At 44.9% G+C, this 16,348-nt stretch overlaps 1 protein-coding gene across 1 annotated transcript in view; it reads right to left on the reverse strand.

Annotated features, from left to right (window-relative positions):
• Nucleotides 1–264: 264 nt before the first annotated feature.
• LOC147899512 (B-block binding subunit of TFIIIC) overlaps nt 265–16,348 on the reverse strand; it is a 131,156-nt gene continuing 115,072 nt past the window's right edge. Inside the window, exons 16-17 of the mRNA XM_087377855.1 lie at nt 9,521–9,559; nt 265–1,206 (exon numbers count right to left, since the gene is read on the reverse strand). Coding sequence (XP_087233981.1) covers nt 1,018–1,206; nt 9,521–9,559 — 228 coding nt within the window. The 3' untranslated portion in view covers nt 265–1,017. The remainder of the gene's footprint in view (nt 1,207–9,520; nt 9,560–16,348) is intronic.

A 16,348-nucleotide genomic window follows, 5' to 3' on the forward strand; every position in this document is an offset into this window, starting at 1 on the left:
GGAAGCAGTCTAGCCTCCTGCCTGTATATGGAGGTAATTTCCTCTCTCCAGATATCCCACAGAAGCGAAGTCTGACAATGCAAGAAGAGAGAAAGAAAGAAAAAGAAAGAAAGAAAGAAAGAAAATTTATTAAAGTCTTCGGGAGACCGTGAAGGTCTATGAAACTAAAGATAACTAGTACAATGAGCATAACAGTGGCGGTCTCAAAACGGGCCGGGCAACCGTTTCTTCAAAAAAAGTTATGAAGGACGGTGTGTCTAGTCCTGGTACAAAAATGTGTATCTATCTCCAGATGATACAAAAAATGGCACAAAAAATGGAGCAGAAGGGGGGAGATACAAATATATATATATGCCTGTGGTGATCGTCTTGGTTCAAATTTTGTGCGTGTAAGCCCAGCGCAGGCTGGAAGATTGCTGCTCATCTGAGCACTGTTTCACAGTCATGGACGAAAATTTATCTGCACAATTTCTTTACTTCTGAGTGTGTGCAATTGTGCGTGTGTCATTTGTCTGTGATCAAGCAATGTCCAGATCTGTCTGATGTTATTGAGGTTGAAGAATCAGTGCCTCAGCTTTCTAGCATGGTATCAGAGCCAGCACTTTGCTCTCGTTGTCATGTAAAGGAAGGTGTCCCTCAAAGCTTGAAGGCAACTCTAATTCAGGGCAGATGTACATGTTCTTTTGGTTCTTGCAGTGTATTCTGCCTCTGTTTCTGTGATTTCAGAATTGATAACCTCTCACAGTAAGATATCAGCAACAATGGAACAACGGGCACAAAATCTAGAAGATGGCATCGATGCAGCAGAGCAAGCACAACAGCCAACCACACGCAGGGAAGAATACTTTACCTCAGATCTAGACAGAGGAAACTGTAATAAAGCCAGAGCAGCCACTAAAAAAGGATACAATGCTCACATTTCCATTTTCTTATCTGCTGAAACCATGACACCTCAACAACACTGATCCTCCACTTTCTATACACAATTCTGAACATAATTACATATGGAAACACACACTACAATAATGCAGTGCTTAATGGGTTGGCATAATAATGTCTTCTACAAGTACGTTTCCTGTGAGCAGATTGGCTCCAAATCATTGTCTGAAGAAGCAAAGATGGTGGTAATGCAACGTCATACTCCATTTGTGTACGAACCAACAAATGACCGTCCAACACCAGCAGCTGAAGTAGCTTTTGACAGCTCTGCCAAAAGACAGACAAATGTAACCATGCAGCATCCCACCCCCCTCCCCACCTCTCTCTCTCTCTCTCTCTCTCTCTCTCTCTCTCTTCAAACCCTCATCATGGAGTATGGAAGATTGCAAGATGAATGCCTTCAAACAAAAAACAACTGATTATTTAAAAAGCAAATTGATCTAAAGACCTTTAGAATGATAGAACTGGATAGCAACGTAAAATCCACACCAAACAAAAGGTCCCATGGATGTCAGGACAAGAAGCAATCAAAATTACTCTCCTGAGAATGTCTGGGAATTATTCAGACCATGCTGGAAGTTTGCTTGCAAAATAGCTAGCTAGAATTCACCTTATGAGAAAAACATAGTCCATTTGATTGATGCATATAGTTTTGGATTTTGGAAGTCTTTTCTCAATAAGAAAATACTGTTTCCTTTCTCCTCTTTCCCAAGACAAAGAGATGGTATTAGCCCTGGTCAAATCTCTTACACCTCATGGACTTTAAGCTGGAGTCACCGAAGGATTTCAAGAGAGAAACCTGGTCCTACTGTCTAATTTAGAATTCAGAGTGAATGACTCATGTCGGACATGTTAATCACTAGTACTGAGATCAACACCATGTCATCTTAAAATGGGGATGAAGCACCCTCTGAGTGTGTCTACCAAAGATTCCAGGTCATCAATATAGCATATGAAGAGGGTGGGAGAGAGAGGACATCCCAATGGTGCTACTCACCTCTTTAGGCATCCCCTAGTAGTACAGACTCGACCTATTACCCTCGTATAAGGTCCTGACTGTCCAAATGGCATCGTCTGCATCTTCTCGTCTCCTAATCCATGAAATGAGGGTAATCAAATGCCTTTTCGAATCTATTTTTATGCCTCACCTCCTCTCTGAGGACTTGGAGGTGAAGACAAGGTAGAGCGGTCCCATCTGAAGCCCCCCTGACACCACTACTCCCATACATGTGCACCCTACCTGCTCTCCTTCACGGGAGCAGCAAGTGCCACATGAGGTCCTTACCAGCTTTTGCTCCCGCCTCTAGACTAGACTCTGCCCGAGGAAGATCTCTGGGCAGGTTTCTTCTGGGGGGTAGCCCATGGAGGTCTGCCCATTCCAACAACTGCAAGAAGTCCTGACTGAGGCAACCGTCCACTGCAACAAAGCTGACTGTACAGCTCCTTGTATGGGGCACCAAACTTCTGAAAACAGCAAAAGAGAGCTGAACTGAACCTCAAAACTGAGGTAGACGCTCACAAATTGAGGAACCCAATGCCAAAACAGTTTGAGATGTTAGCTCCAAAATTCACAGGAGCAACGGAAAAATGCACGAAGACAGTAGTTGCCTGAGATGCGCCTTCCGAGAACTGATGCTGACTGTTGGAACTCCAAAACAGGAACAGTTGAGCTCAGGAATGCTGCTGCAAATGTTGTGCATCAAATATGAGCTGAAAACAGCTTACAAGAATTTGCACAGCAGGGCAACAGGTCTAGGAAGCTCCTGGAAGAGACACAGTGCAGAGAATGTGCTTCAAACTGCTGCAAGAACATTCACACATGCAGAAAAGAGCACCAGACAGCTCCAGCCTGCTCCAAATGCAATCACATAGTAGGAAGGAGGCACTAGACTGCTCCAACTGAAGCCGCAGCTCAGCAAACAGGTTGCTATAGGTGGCAGCTGAATTTGGACCAGTCGACTAAAGCTGAAGCTTTCTTTTCCCGCAACAGAAGTCTTCCAAAACAAGCTGGAATGCACAAGGAAGGGCTTGAGCTCTACAACAGTGTAACAAAACAAGGCTGGAGAGCTAAAAAAAGGACTTTCTTATTCCAGCAGCACTCAAGTGGAAGAGAAGGTACAATTGAAAGTGTTGGAACATCACTAGAGGGCCAACCTAAAACCCTAGCCCAGTCAATCCATGGGGCAAAATTACGTTATAAGGGTTGACTGTATATAAATGAACTAATAGTGCACACTAGCACACAAACTAGCCTCCAAGGCCATACGAGGGGCTAAAACCTATAAAAAAGGAACATTGATTACCTATGTACCATGGAGAGAAAATTAAGCTGAAACCTGAGGAGATCAAAATCATGCCTCAACGCTTTACACATGTACTTTACAAAATGATTAAGCTGACTGCATTAGAAAAGTAAAAGGCATGGTGTACCCTGTCACAGAGTTGTAAATATTCCTAGTAAATAATAAAGTTGACCTTTTATAACTACAATTAATGGGTGCCATGGCTATGTGCATTTAATTGTTGCAGGTCTCAAGAGTTGTTTATTCCCCTAGTTCAATGAGCTAAGCTGCTTAGGACTCGGGAGGTGTTCGCGTGACCATGACCTTGGAGAGCTCCAGAAGTTGCCATACCATGGCATGTAACTAGAAAGTAGCTAGGATTGTTATAGGTGGGAGTTGCCAATTTTGGGAAGCGTCTTCCGAAATTCTAATTCCACCTCAGTGGGAGTGCTTGGAGAATCCAGCAAATTGCTGGGCCTCTCCACTCTCTTGCAATATACCTAGATGAATCCGAGAACATTCCCAAACTCATCCTTTAAAAACACAACATAGTGCAGTTTCAATCTCATGATAGTCACTCACAAGGTTGAAAACCATAAACTCCATCATGCATAGTAGGGACTAGCTACTATGACATCCCCACTGACGTCATTAGCGCCCAACAGTGGGTGTAGACCATAGTATAAAAATATGCTCTCACACATACAAATCCACACACCCACACATACTTGAGCATCCATTTATACAAAGTCTTCGTACTGAGTTTCTGTTAGCACTCCGGAGGTGAAGGGCAGACTCAGCCATGACGAAGGCTAGCACTAAAGGAGAAGGCTAATCAAAAGGAGAAGCCACTCTCTTGCAATCTTGGTTTCATGAACGGTTCAGCAACTTCATGCTGCAAGCTTTGTACTCTGATTTTATCAAGTAATAAAATAGCTTCGGGGGTGGTCCAGCCGTGTTGTTATGGGCCCTAGTGCTGTGTATGTGTGAATTCAAAGGTGAATCATTCTGTGTGTTTTCACTTTTGATCAACAGTCTCTCTCTGCTTCCAGTCGAATTACATTGGTATCAGATTGTAAGCCTCATCTTCTTCTTAGAAGGTGGTGGTCCAAGTTGCAAGAAGAATTAGCTTCTGTGACGTCCCCATTATCTTTGTGTGCCTGGCTCATAGTTTTCCTAGGATGTGGCAATTTAAGACATCATAGCAAGGGACAATGTGATTACTAACCATGGACGGATGAATCAAGGCAGGTCCGACTGTTTCCATTGGATGATGAGGGGAGTCGGGCCTAACTTTGATGCTGGTAACTAGCCGGCTCATGCGAAGCGTCGCCAAGGATCTCCTCACTTGAATGAGATCGCAAAATACAGCCACTGATCACGAGACACACGGATTGGCCACCTGCAAACACTCAGAATCCAGACTCCCAAAATCAAAGCTAGATTTCCTTCCTTTCTGATTGACGCACCCAATGGAATGATTTCTTTTTCTGTTTTGATATCTATGAGTAGAGTGGGCTATCTACGTGGTTTCTTTTTGGGGCATAGTAACTACGACAAAAGAAAGTTGTGAAGGACAATGATAGCTCTCTGCCCAGCTCATTGAGGAACTGTTGTGAGGGCCAGGGCCCATTGTACGAGCAGTTTTACAAGATATGCAGGTCAATTGAAGTGATTCCCTCTTCTTCCGGTTCATCTACTCCCTCCAGTTCTTCCTCTTCCAGTTCCTTTTCCCTCTCCAGTTCCAGCTCTTCATCCTCTTCTTCCAGTTCCCTAGCTCCCAAGTCTAAAAAGAAGGAATCTTCCAAGGAGAAGAAGACTGCAGCAAAGGCATCTGAGCCGAGAGAATTCAAAGAAGGTGGTAAGTCTGTATGGTTTATCACCTATAATGGTCAATATGGTCAGCTAGACAAAGCTACGTAGTTTATTAGACAGTTTGATTCTGCCTTTGGCTCATAGAATTTTCTTAGAGCCCTCAAAGCTGTATGGTTAGCCTGCACCTCACTAGGAAAGCCAGTGCGTGGTGGAGTGCACATACAACAGATGGCTCAGGTCCAAAAGATTGGAAAGGTTTCAATAAAATATTTACAAACAGTTCATGCCTAAGCAGCTCAAAGATCACGTCCTCATCGGTTGGGGGAAAGTTTGCACATGAATGAAGGACAAACGATAGAGACATACAATCAGAAATTTTTGGGATGCTTGCCCCTTTTCAAAAAGTCTCCGAGAAGTCCCAACTCAGGAAATACCGGGCAGGTCTAAACCCAAAAATTCAAGCTGTTGTAAATATGCAACACATCAAGAGTATCCAAGATACGATGCCTTCAGCTTCAAGTGGCCAGCCTTATGCATATGCAGGACCATACTGCTGTGCCATCACTGCAATCATGCCATAAGAGACCTTTGGGTTGAAGGAACAATAGAAACCCGAAGAACCACCTAGGCCAATGGCGGGAGAAATCCCAAATGTTTTGGGAAGAATGGCCAACTCTAAAGAGAGAGAGAGCTCTGTCTCGCATGGGATAAAGTAAAAGACCAGTAGGCACTGATACTGTTTGATCCAGGGGCCACAGAAAACTTTATATCAGGGAGTGAGCCCCTAATAAGCCACCATATCGAGTAAGTGCAATGCAGAGAGAGGAGATTATGACTCGGGTGCAAGACTTGCTGTCTAGACTCTAAAGGGTTAATTCAGCCCAGTTCCTCTCCCTTTTTCTCTCCGGCACTCTTGGTTCACAAGAAGGATAGCTCTTTTTGGAAGTGCGCAATTTACAAGCACCTTCTTTGATAACATTATAGTCTTCTCGAGGTCTGAAGAAGAGCACAAGAAGCATCTTGCCATTGTCTTCCAAGAGCTGCGTAATCATCAGCTGTACACAAACAGTAAGAAGAGTGAACTCTCCTTAGAAGGGATACCTTGGACATATCATTTCTAAGAATGGGATTCGAATGGACCCTCCTAAAATACAAGCCATCAAAGAATGGTCTGAACTGAGGTCCATACTTGAAGACTGAAGTACACAGTTTTTTGGGACTTTGTTCCTACTATAGGAGATTAATCAGGCACTTTGCTGATATTGCTGGCAGCTGCTCTACTTCGTGATTTGACTTCGTGATTTGACCAAGAAGAACGCAGCCTTAAGATGGGAGAGCTGCAAAAGAAAGCATTCAACACTCTCAAAGAGAAATTGACGAAGGAACCAATTGTTGTATTTCCTAATCTATATAAATCCTTTGATGTGGATTGTGATGCTTGTGGAGAGTGTATTGTGACCCTCTTCATCAAGATGGTCACGTGGTAGCCTATGCACGTGGTAGCCTATGAAAGCTAGAGATTGCGAGATGCAGAAAGGCAGATGGGGATCTATGAGAAAGAGTTATTGGCTGTAGCACATGCCTTAACCACTTGGAAGCACTATCTTTTAGGAGCTCATTTTACAGTTAAGATAGATCATCAAGTCTCTGGTACTTCTTAACACAAACTAAGGTCTCAGAGAAGCATATGAGATGGGCAAACTTGCTGTCCATGTTTCATTGCCAGATTGTTCATATACCTGGAGCTCACAACAGAGTGGCAGATGCCTTATCTAGAAGACCTCAAGTCCATAATGTCACTATTGCCTACCATCAGGATCTTGAGGATATGAAAGGTTAGTATGCCAAAGATCCAGATTTTGAGATTATGCAGGCACTGTAGGAGAGAATCTTCCAGCTAGTATTCCTTGAAGGATGGATACATCATGAGGAATGATTGCCTATGCATTACCAAGGATATGAGACAGAGGATTTTGGAACAAATTCATGCACCTCCTTATGCAGGGAACAAAGGTATAAACTCCAATACCCAAGCTTTGGAAAGGTACTTTAATTGGCCAGCTATGCACAAGGATATACAGAAGTTTGTTACAAAATGTCTCACTTGTCAAAAGGTTGAGTATAACAGACATAAGGCACCTGGCTTATTGATGCCTCTTCCTGTGCCCTAGGCACCGTGGAAGAAAGAAAGTTCATTAAAGTCTGCTAAAGACCGACCGGTCTATGAGACTGATAGAAAACCTGATACCATGAGCAATGGACTTGATCTTTGATCCGCCATGATCAAAGACAAGGAATGATGGGATATGGACTATTATAGAGCAAGCAAGATCATTTTAGGCAATCAAAGCACACCATATGGCTAAAATCTTCTTGGCTCAAACTTTCAAACATCATGGCATCCCAAAGTCCCTTGTTAGTGATTGAGACCCTAGAATGACCAGCCTGTATTTGGAGAGCTTTGTTTGACAGCATGAGAACGAAGCTGAATTTCTCTTCTTCTTTCCACCCCAAGACGATCGTCAAAGTGAGATAGCAAATTCAACACTGATCAAAAATCAGATTAGGAAAACTACCTCCCATAGTGGAGTTTTCCTACAACAATAGGTTCATAGTTCCACAGGAAAAGCCCCACTTGTGTTCATTTATGGAAAGGTTGTTTTACCATTAACCTTGACAACAAAAGCTGAGATATTTGCAGCTGATCAGTAAGCAGACATCATTAAGGCAAGTGCGGACCGCAATTGAAAGGTCCCAAGAAAAGCACAAGAGGGCTGCAGATAAGCATAGAAGACACTTGGACCTCAAAGAAGGAGATTGGGTGCTTTTAAAATTTGAGAAAGCTAGGCTCTGCAGGTTAAAAGCCAAAGAAAAAGTTTATGCCAAATTATCCACCAGGTACTATGGACCCTTTCCGGTCACGAAAGAAATCATTGAGGTAGCATATAGGCTGCAATTGCCAGAGCACTGGAAGATTCGCAATGCCTTTTATGTGAGACTTTTAATATCAAAACCCAAAGCCTGCAGAGCCTATCTTGGAAGAGCCATCAGAAGTGGATGAGTTAAAAGATAACCTCCAACCCAAACAGATTGTGTACCATACAGTACACAAAGGCCCCCAGGGCAGGGTCACTTACAGGTACCTTGTCAAGTTCAAGAACTACGGCATTGAATGCCAAGTGGATGGATGACGCCATGCTTTCAGACTATCCACAAGTTTTGGAACTTTACAAGGAGGCGTTTTAGTTGCGGTCAACTAATTAGAAGTCGAGGGGAAGTCAACCAAGTTGTAAATATTCTAAGTAAATAATAAAGTTGAGCTTTTACTTGACTATGGTCAAAGAGTTCTTTTATTTGGTCAAACCATTGACTTCGGTCAAAAAGACTTGGTTTCAGCCAACAGGGTTGACTTCAGTCAACTAGAGCATTCTCACTCCGGTTAGAAAGATTAGACTGTGATTAAGGCATTTTGAATGCTGATCAAAGTCATTAATCATGGTCAAAGGGTTGACCTTGGTCAACCAGAAAAGTAATGTGTGCATTATTTTTGCATGGTGGGGACCAAACTAGGGTTAGTCAAATATATATATATATATATATATATTTGCATGCAAGAGCTAACAATTAATGGGTGCCTTGCTATGTAATTGTTGCAAGTCTCCGGAGTGGTTAATTCCCCTACTTTTATAAAGCTAAGCTATTTAGGAGGTGCTCACGTGACCATGACCTTGGAGAGCTCCAAAGGTTGCCATACCATGGCATGTAACTAGAAAGTAGCTAGGATTGTTACAGGTGGCAGTTGCCAATTTTGCGAAGTTGGGCCTTTCCACTCTCTTGTGATCTCGGTTTCATGAATGGTTAAGCAACTTCATGCTGCAGTCTTTGCTACCTTGGGGGGGGTCCAATCATGTTGTTCTAGGCCCTAGTGCTGCGTATTGTGTGAATTCAAGGGCGAATCGTTATGTGTTTTCCATTTTGATCGTCGACGGTCTCTCTTTGCTTCCAGTCAAATTATAGTATCCGCATACAATTGGTAGCAATTATTCATACTAAAGCCTACTTATCTCATAGCATACTGGCCAACAGCACTCAAGGTCCACCTTGTCGTCAACTGGAGCTGCCAAGCACCTATTATGCATGTGACAAATTGGATTCAGAAACACACACTTTGGTTTCTTGCATCTTCATGAGCATCTTGGGACAACAACTAATCAGCCTGAGTGACCTTACCAATGCCTAAGATTACAGTAATTCAAGAATTTGGGGAGCCACAGCCTTGGTCTAAATACCTCATTGACATTCTGCTGATCAGGTTTTTCACATGCATAGGGTTGAAAGAACAGAGGCATGCATGTGGTGGGGAGGGGAGAAAAGGGGTTTTGGGGGGGGGGGGGGGGGGGGCGCGGGAGAGAGAGAGAGGACACCAAAACTATAGTTTGGGAAGAATAGAAACACTTATAAATTAGCTGCAAGTCTTTACTTACTGTTGGGTTCAGCACGTCTACTTGCTCAACGATAGATTCCTGTCACAAGAAGACCATCAATCAGTAAAATTTTGGAAGTCTTGGAATTGATACCTAGGTTTCAGTAGTCACCAGAAAAATAAGCATGCACACATGTGCACACACATCATTGTTGTTAAAGACATTCGACATGCTTTAGCTTCGAGTGTCTTAAAAATCATAAGAATAGAAACATTGAAATGTTATGTGTGTGTGTACATGCAATCCACATATATTGATTGATTCAAACCTGAAATATTACAATTGTTTATAGCTTGATATGTGTGTGTGTGTGTGTGTGTGTGAGAGAGAGAGAAATAAAGAAAGAAATTTTATTAGAGTCTTCGGAAGACCGATGGGTCTATGAGACTGAAAGAAAACCTGATACAAATCACAGTAAGGGTGGAGCTACTAAAACGAGCATCATCACCCGTGCTGAATCCTAAGTCTGATCATACATAATCAAATACATATGGGTATGACAATGAGAAGAAAAAAGACTGGAGCGGAACGGAATCCTCCGTATGTCATGTTGCCCTGGCTGGTGCATAGCCGGTGATGGGACGCTGCCGTCCGTCAAGAGGTCCCGTGCGTCTCGGTCTCCGCTCGACGCAAGACCAGAGCCATCGTGACTCCCGTGGGACGTGTCCCAGGTCTAAACAACGACGGGAGGTCCCCCAGAGTGATCTGTGTGTCCCCTTGATGTCTCATGTGTCGTGCTTTGGTCGTCGGGTCGGGGTCTCTGTCACGTTTGCGGCTAGAGACTGGACGACCAATGTCACTCAATGGGAAGAACTCTGTGATCCTACTCTGAGAGGTGTCTGATGGTGTGGCCAAGCCCTGTCGCCTGAGTAAGTACCCTCTGTGTCGGACCCCCTCGTGAATGAAGGCCGCGAGGCATCTCTGATCGGGGTGGGCGTGGAATCTGGAAAGGAGCCCGGAGCCGTCTCTGAAGAGAGAGTGGTAGCGACCTCGGATCTCGTAGTACATTGGGCACCTGAAGATAAAATGCTCCTCCGACTCAACCTCCTGACAGTCGCACAATATGCATATGCGATGCTCCCTAGGGGTCCCCTCTGCTCTGCCGCTCTCTATGCGGAGGCGGTGTGATAATACCCAAAGCTGTCCGATGGAGATCCGTAGTGAGTGAGGCATATGAAGCTCCGTGTACCCCGGTGGTGTGATGAATCCCTCCTCCAAAATACGAAGACAATAATCTCTGTAGAAACTTAGCTTCACTGGAAGCTCCCTCGGCTCCAACCAGGTCCTAAAGGTGTGTAGCTACAGGAGATCCTCTCGAATGACCTGGTTGGTGTGTGGCCCGATCGGGATGGTGGGTGGGAGTACCGGAGGGGCATCTAAACTGTACTGAAAAAGGAGGTATCCTATCAATGTGAAACCCTAGTCTCACAAACCATCTGAGAGTCCGTGCATACCAGCATTGCTCGTCCCCCTCTGTTGCCAACCTCATGGAGGAATCGAGAGCCAACCATGGCAACCTCTGTCTCCCTGAGTGCAGTCCCCATATGATCTAACCCGGTGTAGATATGTGATAATCTGAAAGACTGCATCTAGCAAGAGTGGAGAAGCACCAAACTCGGCCTGAATGATGTGATGTGGTACAGATGGTTTCCCCCGGATCATCCGTGAGAGCATGAGGATCTACAAGTGCTCCACCCGTGTCCACTCTATCTCTGACATGTCAGGTCCCTAACAAGGGTTGCCATACATACCGGCTGGTCAGACCAAGGAGTCGAAGAGAAGAGCCTTGGTCTGAGGGTCCTGAAAGTGAGAGTGGAAGCACTGTCTCTCTAGCCGAGCCAGTGAGGCGTATCCCCTACTTAGTCTGGCTTGCATTACTGGTCTCATCGTGAAGATCGGGCCAAAGAAGATGACCCCCAAGTAAGTATATGAGGATACGATCTCAACTGGTGACCCACCGAAAGTAAACTGTTTCCGTTGCATGTTTGCTCGAGAGGTGTTAAAGATCATGACCTTGGTCTTGCCAAGGTTGACCTCCATGTCATGGGATAAACAAAAAGGCTGCAGTGCATCCAGGTGTCACTGAAGCCCCTTAGGTGTGGACGACAAGAGTGCCACGTCATCTGCATAAAGAAGAATCGTGATGATGATCCTCGCAAGTGAGCAACCGGCCCCTCCAGAAGCCCCCATGAAAGTCTCAAGCTCATCGATGTAGAGGCCAAACAGGGTTGGTGATAAGGGACAACCCTGTTTGACCCCTATGGTACTCAAGATCTCATCTGTCCAACCAGTGCCTGTCCGAACTCGGCCTGAGACACTCTCATAAAGTGCCATGACTGCCCAGATGATCTCCTGATTAAAATCCCAAGTGTCTGTAGGCATGTGATGAGACGAGCTCGAGGTACTGTGTCAAAGGCTTTGCCGAAATCCACAAAGCAACAATATACCCTCTCCTTTCGTGATCTGGCCTCCTCAATGACACTCCTGAGTGTGAGTATGTGATCCATAGTCCCATGGTCTCGCCTGAAACCGGCCTGACCCTCTGCTCTGAGCCCTCTCATCTCTGCGAACAGGCTGACCGACGCATCCAATACTGCTGCATAGATCTTGGACATCACATGGAAGTATATCCTATCCCACTTGGAATGGCATGGCTGCGACTCCTTGCAGGGCAATTCTTTAAGGGCCGAAAGTTTACATTGGTCGCAGGTCTTTGACCCTCCGTTGGCCTTGCAGGAACCAAGACGTTCCTACTTTATTAGTTTCAAAGGGTTTGCTCTATGGCTGATGTAATCCATGATGTTCATATGCTTCAGCCTTTTTTGCCAATACCATGACTTGAGGTTCAGGATAGCCTTGATGATTGGACTCTTCATTCCCCAGGCTCATCAGCCCATCCCTTGAGGCTTTCTCACACTACTGTATCTTCCTTGTATAAACCTTTGCTGCTTTAGATAAAGCAAATCAACTCTGGCGCATGAATCGCCTGGCAAAGTGGTGGAGGAAGAGATTGCGGAAGCTTTGGACTTCTAAGTTCCTCTTCGACAACAGGTTTTCTTGTGGCGGGTGACACTTGGGGGTTCTTCCGTCTGGCCAACTCTTGGCATGCTCCAGCTATTTGTTGCAGATGTTTGGCTCAACAAGAATCTATGCCTCATCTCCTTTGACATTGTAAACACACCTGTGATTTCTCGGGTCTTCTTCGACAGCGTTTGAGAGCTAGATTTCATGCTGCTACCTTTGGGAAGCATTTCTTGATTTTTGGGATTCACCCACGCAGACAGGGGTTTGAGTTGTTCTTCATTTGTGTTCGTTACTCGGCACTCTAGACTCTATGGAAGGATCGAAATCATAGAGTCTGGTAATCCTACTTTTTTCACTTTTTCCTTTTTCAAACACTCTCTGCAGCAATCTTTCTATGATTGTCTGCAAACTGATTGTATAGACTTGTCATATAGTGAGATCTTCTCTTGGTGTAATGTTGAGCTCCCCATTTAGAGAAAGCTTTTGTGTAATATAAAGCATCAAAATTCCACCCAAAAAAAAAATTTATGTGAGAGAAACAAAGAAAGAAAGATGTATGTGGACTGAAGCAAAGGGGCTCACTGAGGCCCTAGCTGAATGCTAAAGTGCTAAGCTAGTAAACAAAATACCAAAATAGCATCAGGTGCTCAAAGGTAATACAAGTCTAGGTTCCATGTAACCAGGCACCATGGTGGCTCTCTGATGAGATGTAAAGAGCTCTTGTATCTGTGTCTTTTAAGATGTCTCTCGAGGTGGTGGAGGGCGTGGTCTCCTCGATCTTTGTATTCAATGGGCTATGTCAAGGGTGATCCTCGTCTCTGGCGGTCTCCTCTGAGGAGGGCTTAGATAGACCCGACCTCAATCGTGTGTGCTTTGGTTACTCTGTGCGCCGCATGTGATATGTGCGCCTCTCGTCTGGTAGCATCGTCACAGTGGCTCTCACTGCTAGCTCAGTTAATCTCAGTAACCTGTGGCATCACCCCCTACTGCTCTTTGGTTTGCCACATCAGTATAACTCTATGTCATTGCATCTCAATCAGATAGAGCCCAATGCAAACCTAGTTGGAAAAATGGATCAGCCATGTAAGTGGACCAAAGCCATGCCCCTCCTAAAAGAGGCAGTGATACCGTTCCCGGATCTCATAATAGATTGGGCAAACACATAGAAAATGCTCCTCTGTCTCGACGTCCCCCATCGTGCATAGTCTACAGATCCTCTGCTCTCTGGGTATGCCTGCAGCTCTCCCTGTCTCATTCCTTAGTTCATGTGACGAAACTCACAACTATCCGACGGCATGTGAGACTCTCCTATCCTTGAGATACTGAGGTGTGATGATGAGACCATACTCCGAGACAGTCATGGTAGAAAAGGACCTTGGTGGGGAACTCTTGGTCTCCCCCCCAAGCCCGGGATGTATGAAGCTGGAGGAGGTCCACTGAAGGAGGTCCAACCGTATGATACGATTGATCTCATCTCGTGGGAACAACTCGGGCAGTACATCCATGCTTGTATTGAAAGGGGGGAAGTCTGTCTATCTGAATGCCATGGCTATCAAACCATGTCTATCAACACCGCTTTCTACCAGTCGTCTAGATGATTCTAGTGCTAGCCTTGGTGATCTCCACTGGGGTAAGGCTCAAACTCTGTGGAGGAATGTCACTATCTCAAAGATGACATCAACCTGGAGAGGGGTCATGGCGAGCTCTGCCTGTATCATCTGATGGGGGACCGAGGGCTTACTATGAATCATCCTAGATCCCATAGTCACCTGTAGCCTCTTAAATCTCTTCCACTCTGTCGCTGAAAAGTGCTCATACATGGCAGTCGGCCTCACCACGGTGTCAAAAAGCCAACCCTTTGTCAGGGGATCCTGGAAATGTGCCTGGAAGCACTACCTCTCTAGTCGGGCCAGAGCACTCCCCTCTCGTGTGAGTTGTGCTATAGCTACGTGGGTCATCATGAAGACTGGTCCTGTGAACACTGCCCCCAAATACATGTAAGACTGCACTATCTCCACTGGCTCACCTTGGTACCTGAAACTATGTCAATGGAGCACTGGTCGTGAGGTGTTGAAGATCATAACCTTGGTCTTCCCAAGGTTAACGAGGGCGATACCACTATCTCTACCAAGATGGGAGTGGCCTCGGCCCACTATCACGATTGATCCAATTCCATAACCAAGTCTGTGTTGGGCTCTATCTGCTTGAGATGCGCCGACACGGGAAGATCCTGCTACAACAGATTGTTAGAATTATTGGCATATTCTAGGCAATGGCCAATGTAATTAATAAGTGAATTAGGGGCACTTTTCGCTCACTAGGAGGTTTTTTCCCCTAACCACAGTTAGTGGGTTGGTATAGTTTTGTCACTTGAATAAAACTATCCTCTCACTTATACTCACCTTATCTGCTTCTATTGCACAGTACATTTTGCTCTTGCTCTCACACTCTTGCTTCCTGCTCCCTCATTCTCACATTTGGTATTAGAGCCATGCTAAGCTCCTGCTCTAGATCAAGCTCCTCTCGTTTAATCCTGCTACTCGTGCTTCGCTTTTTGCTGTTCGTCTGTACTCCGCATCTTGCTGGTCGTCCGTACAAAGTATGGATTTCGCCGTACAGCCTCCACGCTTGTCGGCCATACAGCCCGTACATTTCTGTTCTAGCTCCGTACACGTGCGCCGTACATTTGCTACAAGTGTGTCGTACTTTCGCAAGACCCAGTCCGTACAGCTTTGCTTCCATCGATGTCCGTACAACAGTACAGAGCCGTACATGTGTTCGTATATTACTTTGCATGTGGAAGCTGTACAAATACCGTACATGCACCGTCTGTACTGCTCCAGCCGCACACTGCTCCGTACACTGCCGTACAGTTCCGCCATACACTGCTCCGTTCGTACATGCATTTCCAGGCTGTACGCCATACATCCGTACATATTTGCAGTACATCCGTACTGTTTGTTCCGTACAGTGACTGTGTAACAGTCCGTACACAGTACATATATCCGTACAGTCCTTGGAATTTGTACCTTTCTGAGGCATAAGTACATTGTGGAGTTCTTTCTTTGCAAGGCCTTCTTTGCAGGATCACTTTACAGATAGCCATTGTTTGGCTTAGATCTTGCAGAGAATTCGGGGCATTTTATTTGTTGCAGGCATTACTGTGAAGTTGCAGAATCTGCTACAATAATTTGGGCTTTTTAATTCTACTTGCAATCTTGCAAACAAAATTCAAGGCTTTTGCAGAGAATTGCAAAATTTGGGGCTTTTGGTTGATTTGCCCTCTTTCATGTGCAATTTCTTACAGGAATTCGGGGCTTTTGCATTTTGGATGCAATTTGGCAATGGAGAGATCATTTGGGAGCTTTGCAAGCAGTTTTGGACTCAGTTTGAGTCACATTGCAAACATTTGTCACTTTTTACAAAAATATTTTGCAAATTTTGGGCATTTGCAGAGCATTTTGGTGCATTTCAAGCCTTTGATAGGGTGTGACAACAATTGTCATTTTGGGCAGAATTTTTTGGCAAACTTTGGTTGTGCATCTTACATCCCAAGAAGGGATTTTACTTGTCTAGCTTGTTACATTTTTTATTTTTCTCGCACATATGACTCAGAACAACCCCAATGAGGAGTTTGGAGTCCTCACACAGGAGGATAAGTTAGATGGCACCAATTACTCCTTGTGGAGTTTTATGGTTCGCAACATCTTGGTTGACAGACATCTCTGGGATTATGTCTATGGAGATGAGACAAGGCCAGAAACTGTGGCTACACCTGTCACTCCTACAGGTGGAGGTAGGGTT

The sequence above is a fragment of the Dipteris shenzhenensis genome, chromosome 8 (genome assembly GCF_047967505.1).
Source record: "Dipteris shenzhenensis isolate YYH24624 ecotype China chromosome 8, Dip_SZ_1.0, whole genome shotgun sequence".
Taxonomy (NCBI): domain Eukaryota; kingdom Viridiplantae; phylum Streptophyta; class Polypodiopsida; order Gleicheniales; family Dipteridaceae; genus Dipteris; species Dipteris shenzhenensis.